General features: G+C 42.8%; 1 protein-coding gene across 1 annotated transcript in view; it reads left to right on the top strand.

Moving 5' to 3' along the window:
• The window catches only part of PLPPR5 (phospholipid phosphatase related 5), a 95,894-nt gene extending 81,312 nt beyond the window's left edge, over positions 1 to 14,582 (top strand). Inside the window, exon 6 of the mRNA XM_077332987.1 lies at positions 9,397 to 14,582. Within this exon, the coding sequence (XP_077189102.1) occupies positions 9,397 to 9,429 (33 nt within the window). The 3' untranslated portion in view covers positions 9,430 to 14,582. The remainder of the gene's footprint in view (positions 1 to 9,396) is intronic.
• Positions 14,583 to 24,408: the final 9,826 nt, after the last annotated feature.

The raw sequence follows: 24,408 nt of genomic DNA, 5'->3' as shown, positions 1-24,408 counted from the left end.
TACGTCCTTCTTGAAGTGAGGCCTCCAGAACTGCACACAGTACTGCAGGTGTGGTTTGACCAGTGCCATATACAATGGGACTATGACATCTTGTGATTTTGATGTGATGCCCCTGTTGATCCAGCCCAAAATGGCATTTGCCTTTTTTACTGCTGCATCACACTGCCTGCTCATGTTTAGTTTACAATCCACAAGTACTCCAAGGTCTCGTTCACACACAGCGTTACCTAGAAGCGTATCCCCCATCCAGTAGGCATGCTTTTCATTTTTCTGATCCAGATGCAGAACTTTACACTTATCTTTATTAAATTGCATCTTGTTCTCATTTGCCTATTTTTCCATTGTGTTCAGATCTCGTTGAACTCTGTCTAGTAGGCAAGGTATAGTGTCTGTGTTATGTGTTGACATGGACAGAGGGGTTGTTGAGAGGCACTGATTTAGGCTTTTATGAATCCCTTGGACTGCAAGGCGAACAAACCGGTCAGTCCTAGAGGAGATCAGCCCTGACTGCTCTTTAGAAGGCCAGATCCTGAAGATGAAACTCAAATACTTTGGCCACCTCATGAGAAGGAAGGACTCCCTGGAGAAGAGCCTAATGCTGGGAGTGATTGAGGGGACGACAGAGAATGAAGTGGCTGGATGGAGTCACTGAAGCAGTCGGTGCGAACTTAAATGGACTCCGGGGAATGGTAGAGGACAGGAAGGCCTGGAGGATCATTGTCCATGGGGTCGCGATGGATCGGACATGACTTCGCACCTAACAACAACAGGCAAGACACTTGTAGTAGACTCACAATAAGTGGTACAGCTCTCTCAGAAGCATAGTATATAATTTCTACAGTGGAGAAGATACATAAGAGTTCCTTAATCCTATATATATATACTTGGGCAACTTTTAAAACATTCAGTCATTCCAGCACTGTTATCAACCATGCTCCAGACTCTTTAGATGCTAAATGGCCCCAAAGTCCAGCCTGTTGTGGAATGGCCATAGTGTGGCCTATCTAACTGAGGGGTCTCTTAGCCTTGATAGCAATACTTTCATTTGCCTAAGGGACATTACAGAGACAAGTGAGTATTTTTTTTCGGGGGGGGGCAATATTGAAAGGATTACCAGGCCATTCTGTGAAACATAAAGGGCGAACTACTGCTGCCCAAGAAGGGTCAATCAGCTGTAAAATATATTACCCTGCTGCTTTACAAAATACAGCATTTCACATATTTTGGGTACTTCAATGGCAATCTTGGGAAGTGTCTAGGAAAATATTAAACTTTAACAACATTTACCTCTTCCTTATGAACTGTGGAAAAGAATAAAAGAAAGCACAGAGACAGAACTGTGAACATTCTCTTTTCCCCTTCACAAGTGTGCTGTATAAGAATGAGAATGCCAGGCGAGGCCCAAAGACATCAAGGTTCAAACCCCAGCTCTTCCATTGGATAACCTTTGATGAATCTCCTGTCAGTCCAGCTCTCTTCACAGGATTGTTATGAGGATAAAATGGGGGAAAGGAATCTCCTTGGAGGGTGAGATTAAAATGTAATAAATAAATAGCAGGGCCAGCATTTTCTTTAACACCATCAGTTTGACAGGTCTCGGTTCATTTGTTCTTTAAATGGAGACGGATGAGCCTCACGTACTCCCATGCGAGGTGCTAACGGATTTTTTATTCCAGCTAATCAAAAAGCTGCAGCTAAAGTTAATATAGGACTTATCCATAAACCATAAATATACTGTCAGAAAAGATAAGATTAGATTCTCAAGACAAAAATAGATGTACAATGTATATCTTTGGTGTAGGTGTTTCATTATGAACGGGGTCACATAGGATTGTCCTGGCAATTTCACTTATAGTTTCGTATTAAACCTTATCCTCTTATTAAATGATCCTTCAAGTAGCATGGGCTTGTTTTTGTTATATGCTTTGTGTTAGTTGTAACTGACAGAAAGCCAGTCTGTAGGCATTTTGTGTGTATGCAAATACAAACTTTTAGTTGTTTCATATAACACTCTGAATTTTCATGTTGCTTTATGGACTGCAGCAAGGAAGCTCCTTGCCTCAATAAGCACAGAGTCTAAAATGTGATATGATAGAAGTAACAGGGAGTGGGGAAAGGCAGGGGAGAACATATTTTCAGTTAAATGAATGAACAAATTTTATATACTCACTGTTAAGAACATGAGAACAGAGCCCTGCAGGATCAGGCCAGTTGTCCATTTAGTTCAGCATCTTGTCTCACACAGTGGCCAACCGGTTACATTGGAGGTCCAGTAACAGGGTACAGAGGGTGAGGCCTTCTCTCATACTGCCTTCTGACACTGGTATTACAGATGTTTATGTGGAGACTCCCTTTAGACACCATGGCTAGTAGCCATGGATACATTGTTGTGTGCATGGGTAAACACTCACAGATAGCACAGACCACTCTTTAAATATTATGATAAGGGGGGACAATTTCATAGCCTTTTCCAGCAAAGAATTGGTTCCTAAAGCAAATTACAGCTATTACATCCCTGAACAAATAATTAAAATGCAGCACCAAAGTAGTGAAGAAGTCCTCAGTTTGATCTACATCCAGGCATGTTTGAAGAAATCAGTAGTATTCTGTAGACAGCTTTCTGGCAAATATTTTGGTTTGTCTAGGACTAGAACATTTTATGGGGAAACCTCTCAAAATATCCCTTCCCATTATGTTTTTCCAATTTATTTTCATTTTCACCCTCAATGACAAATCAGCTGTTACAAATAGAAGTCACGCAAACAGATGAGTTTCAGTTGGACCCAGCCAGATCCTTCATGCAGTGATCTCATCTAATTCCTTGACTTACTAGAGCTCTCTCGTCCCACTTGCCTTTTGTCCCTGTAGGTGCCATAATCCTCTGCATATTCTGTTTGGTAGTCAAAGGGAACCCTCTCTTTCCTGTCATGTCAATGAAGAAAGGTGGCTGGGTCTGAGTCTTGATGTGCTTGCCATGCAGTACCAAGCAGAAAACATGCCTAATGCTATTCTGTAAATATAATTGTTGTAGGTATGGCACAATCAAGGTGTTGGTGATAGCCAAGAAGAACCATTCCAACAGAGTTCTTTTAAAGAACGCCTCTTTAGGGTTTTCTCCTGGATTACAGGAATGGACCAGTTTGAACATCTTCATATAAGGCAATAAACGTATGTGCGCAGAGAAAGCGCACTGGTGTGTGTGTGATTTTGCAAATAGCAGCAGACATGTCAGCCTTCAGTGCAGGCAAACATCATTCCAAGAACTGGGATTGGAGGGAGCTCTTTTTGCATTCTCTGCTTAATTACTTAAAATGTAATGAAGGGAAAATTAAAGCAAAATTGCTTATTGAGATGTGTCGTTTCAAAATTGGCATTTAGTTAGTAATTACATGTTTAATAAGCAGTTAAAAGCATTTCACGATCTAAAGTGGAAATCACAATACAAAACAAGGAATCTGTATTCATAAATTACATGAAATTTGTAAATATTTCATATGGACTCCTTGTTTTTCATAAAATGTCAATATGTCTCGAAGACTAAAATATCAAAACTACCAAATGCAGTATGATATACTTATTTATTTATTTATTTATTACATTAAAACCTGCACTTAAGGTTCACCCTTAATATTCTGCTTTCCTAGTCAGAGTAATTCCTTACCTGGTTTTATTGGTTTGTCCCTTTTGGTCTAGTATCCATTCCAAAAAATGTATTGGTTGGAAAAAACATTGCTATGCATGCTATGTTTTAAAACCCCTCTGCTGCTGTTCCTGAAAGCTGTTTCATTGTGACCGTTTATGCACTGGGAACTTCACTGCCCCAGCTCCTGTGCAGGAGCACAAACCAGGGGTGGACAACGTGCACCAGGCCAAGTGCTCCCCCATGTGGGTGCAGGAAGAGGTGGGACAACCTGCCCCGAGTAAAACTCCAGCCTGCAGCCAGGCATGAAACCTCCAGTGCATAAACGGTCTGTGTCAGAACAACACAGTTTCACACACATCTCTGTTGTGACTGCTGGGATGAAGCGAGTGAGAACACCGAGGGGTACAAACATTCGTTTAGGGCTTGAGAATATGATCAGCTTTCTTGCATGGTGTTACGTTTGTTTGCTGTGTTCCTTTGAATGAGTTTCTGGAATTCACAGGCAGAAAACCCTAGCAAAATAATATGGTTGGCATGGCCCCTTTGCTGCATTTGCACATCATGCCACTGTCATGCTACAGCCGTCATTTGCAACTGGATTAGCTTGTCCACACAGGATAATCCAATTATGAATTATTGCTGTACAGCAGCGGTAGAGCAGTCTTCCATGAATGTGAGGGTACAGTCCAAGAGAGCAGATATATATTTTTGGATGTGATGTAGCAGGAAAGACTAGCCTGGAAGTTAAAAGAGCCACAGCTGACTTAACTTCATTCTGTACTGTGGGACTGAAATGTATGTATTTAGTGTTTGGCTCCAAGGTGAGCAACTTTCTCCACAGTGGGAACAAAATGTGAGATTAAATTAGTTAGCTAAACTGGAAGTTCACCACATGTCAAAATAGTCTAGGATTCAGGAGCCATTACCTGAAACTCCTAAGAAATAATGCTAGCGGATTAAAAGCACTTCCTTGCTTTTTAAAAAACGTATTTATTGAATATTTTATTAGAAAGAAAAAATAAAGAATACACAAGATTATAGAAAGATTAGAATGACCATTCCTTTTCCAATCACATCACAAAAGTAATACTGATTATAAAGCTACTTATCCATATAGTCTACATAGAAGTGCCAATGAGCTTGGAATTCTTCAGCGGGTCTTCTGTTCAGTAGTCTCGTCTGCTTAGCCATCTTAAAAGCACTTCCTATGTGAACAGAGCTCAAAAGTGTAGCCACGACTGCAGGAAAAGCCAGTTGTGCTGTACTACACTGTTAGAACAGAATACAATGGAGAAATCTGCTGAACATCCACAAATGAACAATAAATCAATAACTGAAAACTGACCAGCAGCAGGATGTAAGATGTTTGAGCATCCCTACTGTGCAGTGCTGTGTGACTAGCAATGGGCACAGACCAGAACATTCTGATTAGGTTCAAGGTTCGGGGTATTCCTAAACCCAGATGACCCAATCTGTCAGAACAAATAAGTCTGGTTTGGGCCAGTCTGTTTCGCTTCTCCCTGCATAGAATGTGATATGAAACATCCTGCTAGGATGGCTCTCAGAAAACAGAGACTGTCTCCCCGGTCAGGGAAGGGAATGTCCCACTCCCCACTCAGACCCTGCAACTAGGAGGCTTCGCAGGCATTGTGAGGCACCCAGGAGCAGAAGCTGTAACCCCTGGGGGTGGGGGGTTAGAGACCCTGTCCACTCACATCCCAGCTATAATGAGCTTTCTTCTAATGGGTGCCAGGTGCCCAGGAGAAGTAGCTGCCGTCACAGTCTGGAGGGGGGGGGATGTCTTCCTTCCCACTCACATATCAGCTGCAAAAAGCCACCTTCACCAGGGTGCCTGGTATCTGGGAGAAGAAGCTGCCATCAGGATCTGAGTAGGGAGGGGGCCATTTCTCCATCAACACTCAGATCCCAGCTGCAACAAGCCCTCTTCTCCTGGTTGCTGGGTGCCCAGAAGAAGGGGCTGTCTTGAGGAATCTGCTCCCATAGAGCAGAATGGAAGCTCTCTGATTAGTGGCTAGGGCTGCCTGTCAGCTCTGGAAGGCTATCTATTGGTGTTTACAGGGCTGCAGAAGTCAACTCCCACCCCACTTCCTGAAACAGTACTCAGTGTGTCAGCATGTCGGCTGAGCTAAGTGCTGACAAAGATGCAGCGGACACACCCAACCCCACCACAAACCACTGAACTCAGAAATCAGGTAAAGCAGTGGTTCTCAACCTGGGGGTCAGGACCCCTTTGGGGGTTGAACGAACCTTTCACAGGGGTCATGTCAGAGCAAGCAGCTTGGCCCGGGTGGGGGGTGCCGCCACTGTTGCCGCTTCTCCTCCTGGACTCAATTTTTGTTCTTCCAAATAATTGGTTTTCATTACTCAGTTCGTACCCCACCCTTCTCTCCAAGGGGTTCCCAAAGTGGCCAACATCGCTGCTCTTCCACACAATAGCCTTGCAGAGTAGATTGAGATAGAGCGTTCATCTCTCTGGAGCAGCGGAGAAGAGCAAGATCAGCACAGTGGGACAAGAGGCAGAACTGAACTGAAAACCCCCAGGGGTGAAAAAGTTTATATACAATCATGAACAATGGATCTTCACGCCATTGGTCAATTTCGGTTTAATTTCTGTGAAAGAACACTTGCATAATTTTATAATTGGGGTCACCACAACATGAGGAACTGTATTAAAAGGTTGGGCATTAGGAAGGTTGAGAACCATTGAGGTAAAGGATCATTAGAGGATCATGCAAGTGGCTCACATAATCCCCACAACCAGGGCTATTTTCATGGGTTTGTTCTGGTTTGTTCTTGAGATCATGTTCTTCCTTATCTGTGACCTGGCAGAAGAAGACCATATTTATACCACATCTGACTGTCCATGAGATGCCTGTCAGTCACTGTGGCTGATGTTGAAAAACCTGAAGAGGGCTTTGAGGATTGAATACCATGAGGATTTCCAACACTAGGTCCAAATTTTGTCTTTTGTTTTAAGGTCTGTTCATATTGACAACAAAGATGTAACTAACAAGAATTTTGCCTTTGGGAATTATTTCTTAACAGTTCTTGTAACATCCAAATTTCTGCTTTGGATGGGAAACCAAATGGCAGCATTCCTTTAAACAGAATAGTTCTTGTCAAGCACTAAGTTGTAAGAAGAATATCCTGCAGTGGCCCTGCACTCATGTGACAGACACAGTCAAACCTTAGGTTGCTATTCTTACAACTGTAGGCTTCTGTTTTATATCCAACCTCTATTTTTAGTGTACACTAAAAAGAACAGAGATGCAGAACCATCCTAGTGAAAGAATCAGCAGAAAGAGTAACACAAGTATGGGGGACATTTTATTGACGGAAATGTTTTTAATACATAAAAATTACATTTTTATTTAACATTTTACAACTTCCTTCTGTGCCATGTATCTGGCTAGGGGTAAGCCTTCTTCTAAGAAGGGCAGAGAGTGCAGTAATAAAGCTTTATTAAGGCAAACCAGATCCATCTTGTGGTTTTGCAGTTTGTTACATAATAAAAAATTAATCAAACATCCAGTAATCCATTAGAGTTGAGGGTTGAACCAATTATTAAGAAAAAAACATCCACACCTGCTTATTATTTGCATACGAAGCAAATGCGTAAGGTGAGTTCAATAACTGGGATGTGGGGAGCATTTTTAATTATTTCCCCCCAGTCATAATCTGAACTAGGAGTAAACTGAGTTGAAGGACCACCCTTCTGAAATGAAGGACTTTTCAAGGGAGAACTGATGGATATTCTTTTCAACAACTGTTTCTCCCCTGAGTTTGGTAATCCATTTGCTAATATGTGTAATATTTTTAGACTAGCCTGCAAGCTTGTTGTATTCAGGGATGCAATGGGCGCTAGCGGGCCTGAAGGGGGCAGTCCACCCTCCCTCCCTGCCCCCAGAAGAGAGGCCTCGCCTCTTATTGCAAGCCCCCAGAGTGGCACCGAGGTCTGCAGTGGAGCTTGGGAAGTGCCGGGTAGCGCTCACTTCCTGTCACCCAAAAGAGGGCCCGCACCTCTCACTGTGAGCCTCCAGAGCTCCACTGAGGGTTGTGGTGGGGCTTGAGGGGCTCCCTGGAGGCAGGGCTTGAGGGCGGAGGGGGAAGTAGCGGTCAGCCCCATTTCCCTTCCCGTCACCCCCAAGAGGGCCACCCACCTCCTCCTGTGGCAGCAGGCAGGGACACAGTGGCATCTGTTGTGCCAGAGTGCCTGCCGCCAGGTTGGAGGGGGGTGGGCACAACCAGTCACATCCCAATCAGGCTCGGATCGGGCCGCGCCCGGAAGCCATGCCCGCGGATCGGGCCGCGCCCGGAAGCCACGCCCGCGGATCGGGTCGCGCCCAGAAGCCACGCCCGTGGATCAGGCCGCGCCCGGAAGCCACGCCCGCGGATCGGGCCGCGCCCGCGAGCCGCGCCCGCGAATCGGGCCACGCCCACGAGCCGCGCCCGCGGATCGGGCCGCGCGGGCACGGCCTGCACGGGCGCAGCCCGGCCCTGATTCCCTCTCCCCGCCCTCTCGCAGTAAGTAGCTTCCCGGGCCGCAAACTTGCGGCCTGGGAAGTTTTTTACTGCGGGGGGGGGGCGGGGAGAGGGAGCTGCGGCCCGGCGCCATGGCCTTCGCGACCCGGCGCCGGGCCGCGGCCCGCAGGTTGGGGACCATTGCTATAGACGGCGAGCCAGGTAATGTTGCTTTTCGGGTTTTTTTTTTTTTTTTTTTATGTCGGTGTCTCCCCGGAGGTTTCCATTGCGGCCATGCGGGCTGGGAGCCCCCAGGCCGGCTGCTTAATGCGAGGCGCGCTAAGGAATGGGGCTTTTCGTCTGTTTTTTTTTTTTTTTAAGTCGGTGTCTCCCCGGAGGTTTCCATTGCGGCCATGCGGGCTGGGAGCCCCCAGGCCGACGGCTTAATGCGAGGCGCGCCAGGGAATGGTGCGTTTCGTTTTTTTTTTTTTTTGTATGTCTGTTTCTCCTCGGAAGTTTCCTTAGCGGCCATGTGGGCTGGGAGCCCCCAGGCCGGCGGCTTAATGCGAGGCGCGCTAAGGAATGGGGCTTTTCGTCTGTTGGTTTTTTTTTTTTATGTTGGTGTTTCCCCGGAGGCGGGCTGGCCTCTCGGGGCGTCAGGCCGGGGGCTCCCTAGCGGCCGGCCTTTTTTTTTTTTTTTTATGTTGGTGTTTCCCCGGAGGTCTCCTTAGCGGCCATGTGGGCTGGGAGCCCCCAGGCCGGCTGCTTAATACGAGGCGCGCTAAGGAATGGGGCTTTTCGTCTGTTGTTGTTTTTTTATGTTGGTGTTTACCTGGAGGTTTCTGTTGTGGCCATGCGGGCTGGCCTCTCGGGGCGTCAGGCCGGCGGCAAAGAAGCAACTGCGAGCCGCGCTGCGCGCGGCTCGCAATTGCTCGGGGCTGGGAATCGGAGGGGCTGGGAATCGGAGGGCTTTGCGCCTGCCGATTCGTCCCTCCGATTGTCTGTCCGGAGGAAGGGTCCAATCCGGACCCTTCCTCATCCCGGACACATCCCGCCTCAGAACGCCTTACCGTTTTATTTAGTCCGTGGCGCCCGTGGCACCACGGGCGGTGTTAAGATGTATGGCTGCCCCCATAATAAACACATGGGAATTTTATCCAGCAAGGTTGTACAGTTATCCAAAAGGGGAGTGGCAGGGGGGAAATTGTTCCAGGAGTTACAAATTTCTGACTATTTTCTTCATTTCTCCCTCCTTTCTTTAATCTACGTAGAACCACCTCACGGCCTTTGCAGAAGTCACATGATGTTGAAGCTGATGTCTATTCGCTGCATTGGACGTCATCTCTTTTCACAGTTCACTCATAATAACTTAAACATTTTGAATACAAGAGAAAATAAAACTTATGTCTTTTTTCAAGGCCTGATTTATCAACATTAAAATTTACATCAACCTATGAAGAATCTGCCTGAAATGTCAACAAAGTATTTTTTAAAAAGCATTGCATCATTTGAAGATTGAAGTGGTGGGGGGAGGTATGAGGAAAGAGTACACCTGAGCAAGCTCCATAAATATACCCGTTTCGTTCTCTGGATACATTTACTTTGTTTTCCTTAACCACATACGTGGTACACAAGACATCTGATTGAGTTGGACTCCTTGCTTTTTTTTTTTAATACAGCATGACACTTGTTCCCATTCTGACAAAATTCAGTGTACACATTTTTCTATACGCATCCTGTACTGAACTGTCATTTGCACTTCGTATTATACTGTATTTCACACACCACATTTATATCTTAAGACTGGTGCTTCTGCTTTTGAAGAAAAACAATGCCAATTTTTACTGTAATAAGTATTGTATGATAATTTTAAAATATATATATATATATATATTTATTTGGATATTTTCCTGACTTCATGTGGTTGAATAGTTGATTTTGTAGTTCTTGACTGTCTTCAATGTGCCCTGTAGTTAGGACTAGAAATGAGAATATTGTAGGCATTGGGATATTCTATTTTTTTTTAATGATTAACAATCCTTTCTGAAGGTTAATGGCTCCATTCTTAGGCCTGGCATATTCATGTAATTCCAAGTAAAATGACTGCTGTTCATTGATCTTGAAAGTTAATGTGACATAGCCAAAGACCCATTTCCAAAAGTGATCTGAAAGCCTTAGAATTTCATTCTGTGTGCTGCCCATGCCAAGGGAACAGAGTATAAATTCTGTCCCCATTCACCCCACCATTCTAATTAAAACTTTTCCCCACTGCTTGTGTTCTAGCAGCATCTCACTGACCAATTATGCTCAGGCAAGAAAGGCCAAGCCGATGCCTGCATGATGGTAGGGCTAATCCCTGCTTATGCACGACATCAGTGCCGGCACGGCCTCCTCCTAGCCCTGGCCCACTTTAGGGCCTCTGATGGCCTGCAGCAAGGGAATGTTGATTTTCTAATATGCCCTTTATTACCGTGGCCGCCATCAGCAACCCGGCTGGGCCAGCTCATGCATAAACGAAGAGCTGGGCCTTCCAAGTGATATGGTGGCTGGAAGGGGACTGAAAATGTCCCACTCAGCCCCAGGGCACTTTGCAGCACCATGGGGTCGAATGATGTGGGGGGGTTTGTTATCGTGCAGGAAGGTGCGATGCCATCTCATGCAATCCCACCTTCCTGGGGGGGGACCCTGCCCCCCCATGCAGTGGAACCTTTCCTGGGGGGATGCATTTCAGTGGTGGAGCTGCTCTGTTGCCAAAATGTGTCCCTCACAGCAACGCGGAAAGCAGCAGACCAGCTCCGCCACTGAAATGCTTCCCCTGTGGGGACACAAGAAATAGCAGAGCATTATGCTCCGCAGCAATACACTGTCAGCAGCCCGGCGCAGCCATTTCTGTGCATAATCGGTCATGACTGTAGAGACTAGCAGTGCCATTCTCAGCAGAATTATGCTCTTTTAAGTGTGTTGACTTCAGTGGACTTAGAAAAGCATGACTGTGCTTAGGATTGCACTGTGAGTGTCTGTATAGTGAAGAAATCTGCACAGGTTTTTCTTTCTCTTTTCAAGGAAAGGGCTAGAGTAGAGGCTAGCCTTCACAGGTTTATTGTTTTCCATCACAGGCTTATTGTGTTTCATCCTAAGACTGGTCACTAATGTGGGTCATTAGTTCCAGGGGTATTCAACCTGTGGTCCTCCAGATGTTCATGGACTACAATTCCCATGAGCCCCTGCCAGCATTTGCTGGTAGGGGCTCATGGGAATTGTAGACTGTGGACATCTGGAGGACCACAGGTTGACTACCCCTACTCTAATGCATATGTTGTTGCATCAGCTATGGGAGCTATGGCAAGCAGTCCTCTGGTGTTTCCACGCATTATTTTGTTGACTGTGAGCCCATATGTTATCTCCCCACCCCCTTTTCCTCTCTTGTTTTATTACCTATAGTGGTCTACTTTGTTTAACTCCACCTTTCTCCACAATGGAGGGCACAAGGTGGCTTATGTATGTGAACACATGTACACTGAGGCATGAAGCTGCCTTATATGAAATCAGACCCTTGGTCCATCAAAGGCAGTACTCAGATTGGCTCTCCAGGGTCTCAGACAGGGCTCTTTCTCATCACCTACTTCCACACTTTTTAAATTGGAGGTGCCAGAGATTAAATATGTGAACTTCTGCATGCCAAGTAGCTGCTCAACCACTGAGCTATGGTTCCCTGCTTTGATCTTCCCTAGCTGTTTCTCTTTCAAAGTGCTCATTTAAAAAGCAGAGAAACAGCTAGGAAAGATCAATGCTTCTATTTACCAGCAAGTGGAACAGAGCTGTCCTGCTGCTTCCAGATTGCTTCACACAGGATTTCTTGACAGTTGAGGGACTGCAAACTTCTACCTATGATGCAGGAGGGTCAACCATAAATAGTTGTCCAGTTTATAGTAATATAGTCCTATTGATCTCTAACAATACAAAGTCAGTGCGAATAGGAAAACCATATTCCTTAGCTGTGGTGTTTCGTCCTGTGAGAACCAGGACTCATTCTCTAGCACTCTGTTAACCTCACACTTCCCTCTTTTTTCTTTTCTCCAAAAAGAATGGGAAAGCCACTGAGGGGCTCTACCTCAGATTTGTATCTGAGTTCAAATGGTGACCTAATTGTAGGCCATATTATTTTAAGATCAGTATTCTAAAGCACTAATTACCAGCTTTACTAGGAGACATCTCTTGGGATGAGTCTTGGATAATATTCCTAGTCCAAAAGGCACTTCTTGTACTGATTTATGGAGCATTCTTCCTAGCCAAGCTTTATCTCCATGGCAGACTGATCCACAGAGTGAGACTCACTGCCCAGTTTTCTTAAATCACTCTTGCAAATGGGATTAATGTTCTTTTCACATTATCTTTCAAACATAGTGGCAGCTGAGCCATATTACGGCCTGAGTCTGGGTATGCCAGGAACATATGTGTGTGTGTCTCTGTGTGTGTGTATGTGCGCACACATGTGTGCCGTTTTTATTTTCTTTATCCTGGGATGCCACCTATAATGGTGATAGGCATTGTGAAAAAGTTCATGAAAGATATTCTTTAAAAGGATGAATGAACGATATTACTTAAAAGGGGGAAAGAAGTTTAACCAAAGTACTGTCATCCTTCCAATTATTTATTGTCTATCTCAGGAATCTTTTCTGACATGTGAGGAAAGCATGCAACAAGGGGATAAGAGGATACACTGGAATAGTAGGTCTACAATTGTCCATATGTTCACAAATGACTTAACTGCATGGATTGAGCATCAAATTTAAGATGGCTGCAAAAATTATCACTAGCCTAATTGCACCTGGCCACCTGAGAGGTGTCAAACATAATTTTCATATGAAGCTATTCTTTTTGTGTGTGTACAAGAAGGAATTACAACATACTTTGGGTATTATCCAGCCAAAATTAGGTACTTTCAGACATCCTTGATCAATACCACTCCTTGAAATCAGTGTGATATGAAACTACTTAACTTTGTCAGACTTGTTTTTTTCATTTATCACACGTTGAGTCTGTACTATTGAAAAAACTGTCTACTTTGACTCTGCTGCGGAAATTAGAGTTTTTAAAGCCCCAGAACAGATAGAAATACAAGAAGAAATGCCACTTGTTTGATGTAGAGTTACCTGCATGTTACCTGAACAATCTGTCTGATAAAAGAAGGTAAAACTGCTGCTGTTTTAATAGAATATAGAGATACATTTCTTCCTAACATGACTAGCAAAAGCATGCAATCTCTTGGATTTACTGCCTTCATTCAGCTCAGCACAGTAAGATAGTTTCATGATCAACAACAATCAGCGTTGAGATACTACCTCAGTAGAATCAAATGATGTCGGTCAGTTTGGACTTTACTATCAAAAGACTATATGTGGGGAGTCACATGTTTCAATGCTCCCTATTTTTAAAAAAACAATCCAAAATGTCATAAAGTTCTATCAGTCTCTGACATGCTAACCCCATGTATGCAGGGAGGTTTTGTTTTGTTTTTTAGCTCATTCATTTATACCAGCATTTGCTGGCAGGGGCTCATGGGAATTGTAGTCCATGGACATCTGGAGGGCCGCAGTTTCACTACCCCTGATTTATACAATCTCCCACCTGTAATCAGAAGTGTATTCAAGCAAGAGTGGCAGCGCATGATTTCTGCTGATCATAAATCATGGCTGTAAATATTTCTCTGCATCATATTTCTTTTAGAGATCAAAAGCTTTTTTTTTTGTATCTAAACCTCACTGGAGATGACCCTACAGTTAAATCTTCCAGTTTCCAGTTGTTGGTATAAAGCTGTTCCTAGTGAAAAACACATAACTTCTCTATGGATAATCCAATTTCTGTACTTCTGGTTGTGCATTAGAATACCTGTCTGGAAAACATAGACAGCTGACATCTGGATCTTTTCCAAAGATGATGTATAATAATTTTTTTAAAAATTCCCAAAGTGCTCAAGAGAAGGAAAGAATAGAGCCTTTAACTATGATTAATACAATATGTACTATAAGCACTGTTTCTAAATGTATCAATTATGTTCAGTAAATTGTAGCATATCCCATATGCACACCATGCTTGGTATGTTTATGTTTCTTGATCTAGCTATTTAGGACCCACCCTAATTACAATTGTTCACAATGAGGATTTTAGAGAAACCTTTAGTTGGCCATTGCAGTAAAGCAATCCTGCAGATTTTGTATCTGATTTATAAGTTCAGGAAGGGACTCTTTTATGTTAAAAGAAAGACTATTCTGTTTCAGCAAACTGTCTTAATGTAAATCAGCATGTAACCGAGTCTGTCTCTCAGGATTTATAACAGCCTAGTATTTGGGTTCAATTGATCATGTTATCTTTGTGAATCAGTGGTGACAGGATGAAGGAAGAGACACACTGCTGTGTACTGTATTTTTCAAGAAAATAAAATAATTTTTTTCAAGCATATGTTACAAGTGTTTTTTCCCTCCCTCCTACCCCCCCCCCCACCAGATACCCCTCCCAGGAATCCTGTTATCCATTATATGAAATACAACGAATAATACTGAGATATAATATGGGGAAGACTGGCTGTTTGGATTTTTCTTTGCCTAGGCTGTGCATCTCATCAAGCCAAATGCAGCCTACTGGTCACATATTGTGGCTTGATAGGCACTTGAGAATCCCTCTGATGATCAAATCCCTATTGGTTTGCCACACTGGACTGGTGGACTGTGTTCAACTTGGGGCTATAAAGTTGCATATGCTTATACTGAACTTGGATACCTCTATGAGTCAAGGGCGGTTACTTTTTATACCCATCACGTTGCCTCACCAGAGAAATATTATCCTACTGGTTTTAAATGTCAGTAGGATTTATATTTCCCCCCATTTGCTTTTATATTTTGTCTATTTGCTTGTTACGTGGAGGAGACCTATATCATGAAGTTTATGCTGGTTTAGAGTGCAATCCTAAATCCATTGAAGTTAACAGGCTTAGAAGGATGTCACTACCTTTAGGATTGCAGTGGTAGCATCCTTTAGGTAGCTTCTCCCACCAAACATCTAGATTACTTTTTAATACTTCCTCCAAAGTTGATACAAGGCTAAGGTGACCAGATTTTGACATTGGTAAAGCGGTACACCATTGACCGGGGAGGGGTGGTTCTTGATTTAAAATTTGGTCTATATGGAGCAACAAAAAGTTTCATAGAACGCAAAAATAGTATTGTAATGTATATTTTTTAATTTCAACATAAGTACAATTTGCCAGGTGCCCCCAGATGTCCCTCCAAAAGTGGGACAATCTGGTCACCTTATACAAGGCTGCTGAAACTCCATCATCATGTGCCACGTGGCTTTGCTGTGAATTTCCCTAGATGTCAAGATCAATTTTTAAAAAAATGTTTGCTAGCACCAGACAAAGCTCAGTACTATTGTCTTTTGATTTTAATGTGAGAAACGTGATCACATCCATAACTTTATTATTTAAGTCATTGAGTAATGCTTAACGTTGACTTGGTCATGCCAATTTCTATTATTAATCTGTATAATCTCTATCAGATGTAGATGCACACAGTGCTTATTTATATGAAATATACAGAATAATTTCATACTTGATATATAATAAATATACATAACCACACAGTATTAATGTCAAACTTGCCATAAATTACAGTTTATATTTTTAAAATGGAGATCTGATTAATGAGATTCTTTATTCTAGGAGAAAACATCTTCACATGTGCCAGGAAGGGCTGTGACTCAACAGCAGAGCAACTGTTCTCTATTCAGAATATCCCAAATTAAGTTCCCAGCATCATTGGTTGTAGTCTGATTTTTATTCACAGGTTGCATAGCTTAATTTCACATGAATCAGACTATTGAAATGAGTTGCTATTTGTAAAAAATATCTTTACAGAATCCTTAATGTTTGCGATTGAAAAAATTGTAACTGCATCTTTAAATGTGAACACAAGCAGGTTGAAACTATCTGGCCACATTAACTTTAACTTAACAGTGTTTGTTATGAAAGGTAATGACCAGAAGATGCAGGAAAGCAGGTGTGTTGTCAGCAGCCTAAGTTTGATCATTTTGGTATCCTTCTGGTGGGGTTTGTTATTCAGTTTACTTAATAAGACAAGGAACTCATTTTTCATTTTCCTTAGTTACATTTGGGAGCCATTTTTGAGCCTTTGCAGCCAGTGTGAGCTATGACCCGTTTTGGTTTCAACAAATGGTATGCGTGTCTTCAAGGTTAGTAGTTTTAATGGAATGCACTGGTTTTTCACAATGTATTTCTATGTTTCAGATTCTTTGAAGAAGGTATTTTGCCAAAAAAAAACAAACTTTAACTGGTGGCTTGTTCAATCATCATTATTACTTTGATTGTTGTATTGTTTAGCTATTGCTGGTTGCTATTTTGTTATTATTTGCCAACAAAGTTTTCTCTATATTGATATTTTCAACAAATGCAAGTTTCTAAGGAAACTGAGGGCCTAGCAACACAGTCTAAAACTGTCAATCACAGGATGTGTTGACTTAGGGTGGGGTGCCTTCAAGAATTTGGCTATCTGGTTGGTGTACCACCAGCCCAATACACTGCCTGCTGCCCTGTCAGACATGCTGGAGGTGGTGGCCATCTGGACATTGCAGTTTCTAAGGCTTTTGATCCTGGAGGACTTCAGTGTCCACACAGATCCATTGTCTCCAGGGACCCAAAACCAGGATCAAAAGTTTCTCCCCTGTTTTTAAACAATCATTCCATCTTAGGCCCTGTAGCCCGCTTATTCCTGCAGTGTGGGGTCTGACATCCCACCAAGATACATCTGTTTTTGCAGCCATATTGTTGACTGTTTTATTGGGGTTTTACTTGGGCTTATATTAGGATTTTTACAGTTCGTGGTTGTTGTACCTTATTTTTGTAAGCCACTCACGAGAACAGTGGATAAGAAATTTCAATATAAATAAAATAAATAACAATTGTATAAGAAGCACAAATGCCAATATTCTCTTCTATCTTCAGTTCCTGAAATGCAAAATTATGACAAGGCATATGGAGGGTACCAGCTGGAAGCATTTCCATACTGTTATAGATGTCCTTATACATATTCTCTGGCACACTTGCAGTTAGGAAACACATTGGCCATATGGAAACAGCATCTGAGCTCAGCTCTTCAGCTCTTACCAAGGTTCTTCTTAGCAATATATAGTAAAGGGGGAATATAATGTCACTATTATTTAACTGCTAAGTTCAGGGGTATTTGCATTTTCTTTGGATTTTTTGTCGTTTATAGCAAATACTTAATCATTTTTTTACGTTTCTAATACCAGGCACCTGCAGAAATTATTTTATAGCATTACACTCTTATATGCTGTGCTGAATGCAGGCATTTCCCACTGAACTGATCTAACATATTCAATAAAACTAGCATTTTTCATAGCGCAAGAACCAAAGTAAAGAAGAAGGGATGCGAAAAGCCAAGGCTATTTTAAAGAGATTTTGGCTCATTTACACTCACATTCATCTCTCTTTTTGGTCATTTAACACCACTTTTTGGTGTCTTTCTTCTTTGTACCTCCTGGTAAGCCTAGACCAATGGGGCTTAACATGGGTCATATAGATCAGATTTACCATGTTTAGAATGAAAAGAAGTTAACAAGAAGTTTAAAAAATTAAAATACACTGAGTACATAAAAATATGAATAGTTTAGCCCAGTAGTAGCAGTAGTAACCCCAGGGTTATTTCACAGCTCCAGAGGGGTTACTCCAGATGGAGGTGGGATTTAATTTATTTATACACACTTATATAAATTAACTAACCCAGGCAGGAGTCATGATGACAGAGTGGCTTTATGCCCCTCTGTCTGGTCTGCAGTGGCCTTATTTAATTGACACATAATGGAAAAAGAATAGGGAAGAACTGGATCTGCTGCACCCCCCCCCCATTGGCTTCTCCCCTCCCCATAATTTCTTCCCAGAGCCAGCAGAAAATGGCTGGAGGAAGGCTGTGGCAAACAAAGGGATTCAGATATTCAAGCAAGAGAGGACTATGTCCAGTGCCATAGAGTCCGCCCTCCAAAGCAGTCATTTTCTCCAGGGAAACTGGTCTCTGTAAGTCTGGAGATGAGCTGTAATTCCAAGGGATCCCCAGGTCTCACCCGGGGACTGGCATCCCTAGCCGAGAGCTACTACACCTGGCTCCAGCGCAAGGACTGTGCTCAGCCTGCACAAGGATTCCTTTCTTCCCAAGTTTCCCCTTGCCCTGGTAGCAATTTCCAACCCTGGGAAAATATATTCTTGTCTTGCTAGGATTGCCAACTTCCTGGTGGTTAAACATGAAGACCATGAGAAACAAATTAAGCAGTTTTCAGTAAACACTGCTTTCAAATACTCTTATAAGTTTGGAATTTCTGCTTTCTTATGGGAAGAGTCTCCGCACAGAATTTGTCTACTTTAGAGGTGCCTCATTGGAGTGCTCTGCAAGGAGGAGAGATGTATAGAATTACTGAGACCTTCTTGGGTCCTCAGATAGGTGGTATGGATGTCCTAGTCCCAAAAGTATATCATATCTTTTGCCGGAGAAAATGGAGACTTTCCTGGGGTCATGGTCATTGAACATAAAGCACAGAATGATTTCCTTCCTCTTTTGAACCTGGTACAGTTAAATCCATTCAATAGTTCATTTTCCTCAGACAGCCCTAACTTATGTCCTATCCTTCCCAAAGCATTGGTGCAAAATTTCCCCACCAGCAATTGTGGATGGCTGAACAAGTATTTTTCTATTGGCCTGCTTGATCCTACTCTTCTGCATTCTAAGAGGTAGCTGCTGGTCTTGTCTTGGCTTCTGGAATCAGGATAATGTCAACTGACAACTTAATTACTTCAGACCCTGTGATTCTAAAACCAGGCCAGATGGAATAAAGAGTAAAGTATTAGTTTTAGTAAAGCAAAGCAAAACAAAAGAAAAAATAGTCCACAGTTTCAGGTTTAGACACAATGCTTGATTTCAATCAGCCCTGAAATCATTAAGCATCAAATGAGATCTTCCAATTTATTGGACCCTTTTAATGCTCTAAGTAGGAAGTGAAGAATCATACTGGAAAACCTCCAATGACTATTTGGTGAATCAGAATAGGTACAAACACATGAAGTGTAAGAATAATTGAACAGAATTAGGTGGAAATAGTCAGTGTAGACCAAATAAGATCTTCTGCCAGCATTTACAGAGCAAATAGTATATACTCTTATTCACTTGTACCAGGGTAAGAGTTGAATGTATTGAATGCTTGTTGAAGCTTAGATATGAGGCTTTTACAAAACTTGGTAGTTTATTGATGGCAGGTGATTTCATGTATTCATTAATGATATTTGTATTCCATCTTTGCTCTGAGGAGCTTCAGGCATTATATAAATGGGTTATTCTATTTTTATCCTCACAACAGATGGTAGGGTTAGTGAAAAATACAGGGACTTGCCCGAGACTACATAATGAGCTTCTCAAAGGAAAGGAATGTGGCAATTTTCTTTTTCTTGTGAATTGAGCTTTTTGAAGGTTTCCCATGTTGAACCAATTGCTATAACTAGGTTTTATGTTATCTACTTTGAATGCAGACAAAGAGTCTAGAAATATTTTAACATATCCTTATCCATTGTTGTTCCTCTCTATATTTATGAAATAGCCTATAGGGTGGGACGTGTCTGGCTGTCCAAGTTGGAATAGGGCCAATCAGGGTGCAGCCAGCTTTGCCCTGATTGGCCCTGCCCCTGCAGCTCCCGCCCTCCATCCCTGGACTCCAGCCTCTTTGCTCTCAGATGCCTCAGTGCCTGGAGCCAGCAGCAGGTAAGGGAAAAGGCCCTGGGCAAAGGATTGTGGTGGAGGGCTTGCTAACAAGGGCTTCTTGGCCTGTTAGGTTGGCCTTGCTGACGAGGGCCTCCTGGCCTGCTGAGTGCTCATTAAGGACTGCTAAGGAGTTCTGTCAATCCTGCTAATAAGCTGCCCAGCCCCCACCCGCCCCACTTGATCTGGCTGTGAGCTGCTGCCCAAGGCCACCTTAAGCTGCCTGTGCTGTAATACCTATAATACCATGCTATTTAATGCCAGGTCAGTTGCAGGCAAAACAACAGCCACCTAGGATTTAATGATGGAGGAGAGGACTGACCTGATATATACCACTGAAACCAAGTTGGGGATATGGGGAAGAGTTAACCAGTCCCAACTGTGCCCACTGGGATATTCAGTGATGCATCAGCACAGAAGTACCAGGTGGGGAGGTGGTTTCACTGTAGTCTATTGGAATTGGGATTCTAATGCCTTGAAACAATGCTGTTTTAGCCTGCCTGTGGAGACTTAAGGATTCAGTTGGTTTCCTGATGCCTCCTGGCAACTCACTGGTAGCACCAGTGGAGGACTGACAGTCCTGCTTGTTGGCCACCATTGGTGCAACCACTCCTCAGTGCTCTCTCTGCCCTTGCCTCAAACTAGCCCCATGGTATATTGGGGAGCTATTGGAGAGGAAGAGGGAAATTAGAGGGCACACTTATGAAGGCAAGTGAGATAGTAGTGAAGGTGGCTAAATGTAATTTTTATTACAAACTCTCACCCTGCCCAATTGCTTAGGATAGTTTGATCTTTGATTGTCCATGAGGAGGGGTGCCAAAATATTAGTCAATTGGATCTTAGCTGTGAGACATGTGCAAGCTTTTTTGCAGATAAAGTCTTGTTGCTCTGGCGGGACCTTCCTGCCATGCTGCTTGATACATAAAGGGTACTAAAGGCCTTTTGACCACCTCAGGGGAATACATTTGATGGCTTCAGCTGGCTCTCTGAATCCAAAGTGGACAAGTTGTTGGGATCGATAAGGGCGGCCATTTGCCCCTGAATCCCTGTCCATCATGGTTACTCAAATTGGGTGACTGGAGGATAGGAAGCCCTCTGTCATAGAATCATCCAATTCAGGTTGATGTTCAATCCAATGAAGGGCCAATGGGGTGTCCAGGAACCGGTTCCAGATGCGGGACCTGTGTTCCATAATTCTAGTCTTCAACAATCTGGTAGACATGGCAATATACCTGAATCCACACCCACATTTAATCATATAAATAACGTTTTTGGAATCACACGTAATAAAGTCCTCAATATGGACCAGAAAATGGTTGGCGAGTGACTGACTGCTTTTTACTTCACCTCCTTCAGCCCAGCTTGGACTCCACTTCCTCCTTCACTTCCACTGCAGGTGAAGTTTTTGTTGCTTTTGTCTCTGAGAAGGGAGATGACGATGAAAAAGGGCTCCTACTCACCATCATGCTCCTTTCCCTCACAGGGGGAAAACTGATCCAGGGCGAGAGAGGAAGGAAATGGGAAGACACCCTGAAAATCATGGAGGGATCTATGGAGCATGGCTGGGGGGAATTGGAGGAGGGGCTTCCCCTCCTCTGATGCTCCAGGCATGTGACTACCGCTCTGTCTGTTCTTTTGCCCACACAAGGAGCACCTCCAGGTTAATTCTATTCTCTCAGCAGATAAAACAAACACCATCTTGGTCATTAAAGCAGTTGAGGACAGGCATTGGCAGCAGAGTAACTGAATGCAGCACAGAACCTTTAACTACATGTAATAGTCAGATTCGGGCCATGATCCCTGTTTTGATAACAAAGGAGGTATAAGCATATCCCAGTTTTGCTCTTTGAAATATTGTGCTGTGGAGCATATAGATATGTGCACAAAAGCATGCTTGTCCGTGGATATAGACCCTGGCAGCAATATGCTAACGAACTATGAAAATGTCGCAATATAAGTATTTGTAGCCTTGTTGTGAATCTTTTCCCCTTACTAAAATCTCCCTATGGAAACTTAGAATTGTGCCATGGACTGCTATAAAATATGCAACAAATTTTCTATAAAATAAGCATATCCATTTGGATTAGTACTCAATATTCCTTCAGCACTCAATATGCATTCTTTATACCTATAAGCCGTAAAGTCAGGAAATGCAAACATATAAAGACTTGGCTTTCAAGAGAATTTAGGTCATAACGGATAGCATTTGAAAACACATGAAATAGTTAGAGCACTATTTATTATACAGAAAAGATACCAAAGAAGCATAAGCAAATATGGAACATAAACATGATTTCCTGAAGTCATTCTGATATTTCTTTTTCAATGTTATTTTAATGAACAGGAGACAAACCACATTCATACACAGATAAACATAAGCATGAGGCAGGATGAAAAGCAATATTCGTTCTATGCATGGAGAAGAAAAACCAAACAAAAAACTCAATCTCAGACCTGATGTTTCTAGATTATAAAATATGCATTGATGAAAAATAAGCATAATATTTTTTTTCTTTCTGTTCCTGGACAAGAGAGACACACACAGAAAGATTCTCCCATTAAGGACAAGATATAAAAAGCTTTCACTTTTGGGGTGAAACAGCTAGACCAGCAAGTTTTTGATTAAATGGAGTACAATAAATGTTGATTACAAGTGGGGTTCTTGATTAGCCATGGTGGCAATAAAAACATGAATGGGATTTATTACTTCTAGTTTGTGATGAGACTTAATTCCTATGCACAACACACTTAGGAATCTTTAGACAGAGAAAGAATACCTCTTTGTGCTTATCATGGTAAAGCATACAGGGATTTCCCCTGGGTGTCACATAGCCTACCCCTGCTTTATTTGGGAGCTTCCACCTAATGCCATGTTCTTTCCAAGCATAGCTTGCGGGGCTCCAGGGGCTTTCCTTTTGAAGTCAAAGAAAAGAGGGAAAAATGCCTTTACTCTGACTTAAAGGGGAAATGGTGCTGCTGCTGCTGCAGTCAGAGCCTGTTTTTATATGCTCTGCAGGCATCTTCAAAATGGCAGAGCTAAGCTCCATTCCCCCCCCCCCCAACACACACACACTTCAGCTATTGAACAGGGCTTCTTTTCTTTAACATTTGAGGGACATCTCAGCTGTTAGGAGGGGAGAGGCCTTGCTGGCTTGCATTACACCCAGCAAGAAAAAATCTTGGTGGGTTGAGACTGGTACTGACTGATGTGATGAGGCAGTGAGGTGGTGCCAGCAGGGAGTATCATCGAGGGAGTGGGGTGCCCGTCCATGCCTAACCTGCTTTCTGCTGCTTCCACTGCAGGGGCACAATTGCCCTTGGATAGAACCAGCCCTGACATGGGTATAGTCTGAAATATTTCCTTTAAGTGTTCTCCTGACCAAATATCTAAGATATGTAGAAGAAGAATTTGGTTCTTATATGCCGATTTTCTCTACCCGGAAGGAGTCTCAAAGTGACTTACAGTCACCTTCCCTTTCCTCTCCCCACAACAGACACCCTGTGAGGTGGGTGAGGCTGCAAGAGCCCTGATATCACTGCTCAGTCAGAACAGCTTTATCAGTGCTGTGACAAGCCCAAGATCACCCAGCTGGCTGCATGTGGGGGAGTGGGGAATCAAACCCTACTCACCAAATTAGAAGTCCGTACTTCTAACCACTATACCAAGCTGGTTCTCTACACCAAGCTGGTTTTGATCTATATCTAGATCAAAATTCCTTGGAACCTTCCTGGAAACAGACTTTGAAAACTACGACCACAAAATGTCCCCAATAAAAAAGCAATAAACCAACATTTCCATCATAAATCAACATATGTCTGACCTTCATTTAGCATACCCTTGCACTATAGTAGTTTATACAGCCCTCCTGCTACAGGCTTAATGTAGTTAGTTTCTGGATTTCATTTATCTTTCACCACTCAATAAGGCAATTGTGTTTCCTTCACAGTCAAATAACTAAGCTTCAGGGAGGGCAGTATATAAATGTAACAAAATAAATAAATACATATTTTTTTGTAGTCTTTTCAGTTCTTTGTGGAAAGGACTGAGAAATAATGTCTTCACAATAAACTGAAGGTTTATTATGATGGTGGCCTTGCCTGTATTCATTTACTACTAAACATAATTTACTAGGGGAAGTAAAATCTGGGCCATGATCTCTTGTAATTATTTAAAAGCCCTTTACAATTTTCACACTTTTATAGTGGAGGATTGGCAAAATTCCAGTCATTTTTTTGCCTGTCTGAATTTGTTCATTGCAGGTAAGCAGTTATCCTGTGGCATATTTGTGTATCTTTTCCTGAGTGACAGTCTGGGCTAGGGATCTACAACTATGCTGAGCCTGTAGGCACTTCAAGAATTTTTTTGAGAACAGGTAGTGGGTGTCACCACAAAATAGCTGACCTGGGGGGGGGGGACTTTATAATGACTGGGACTGGGGCCAATCACAAATG

The sequence above is a fragment of the Paroedura picta genome, chromosome 4 (assembly GCF_049243985.1).
Source record: "Paroedura picta isolate Pp20150507F chromosome 4, Ppicta_v3.0, whole genome shotgun sequence".
Taxonomy (NCBI): Eukaryota; Metazoa; Chordata; class Lepidosauria; order Squamata; family Gekkonidae; genus Paroedura; species Paroedura picta.
Note: the sequence above shows the minus strand (reverse complement) of the source record. Positions and strands in the feature narration are given on the sequence as shown.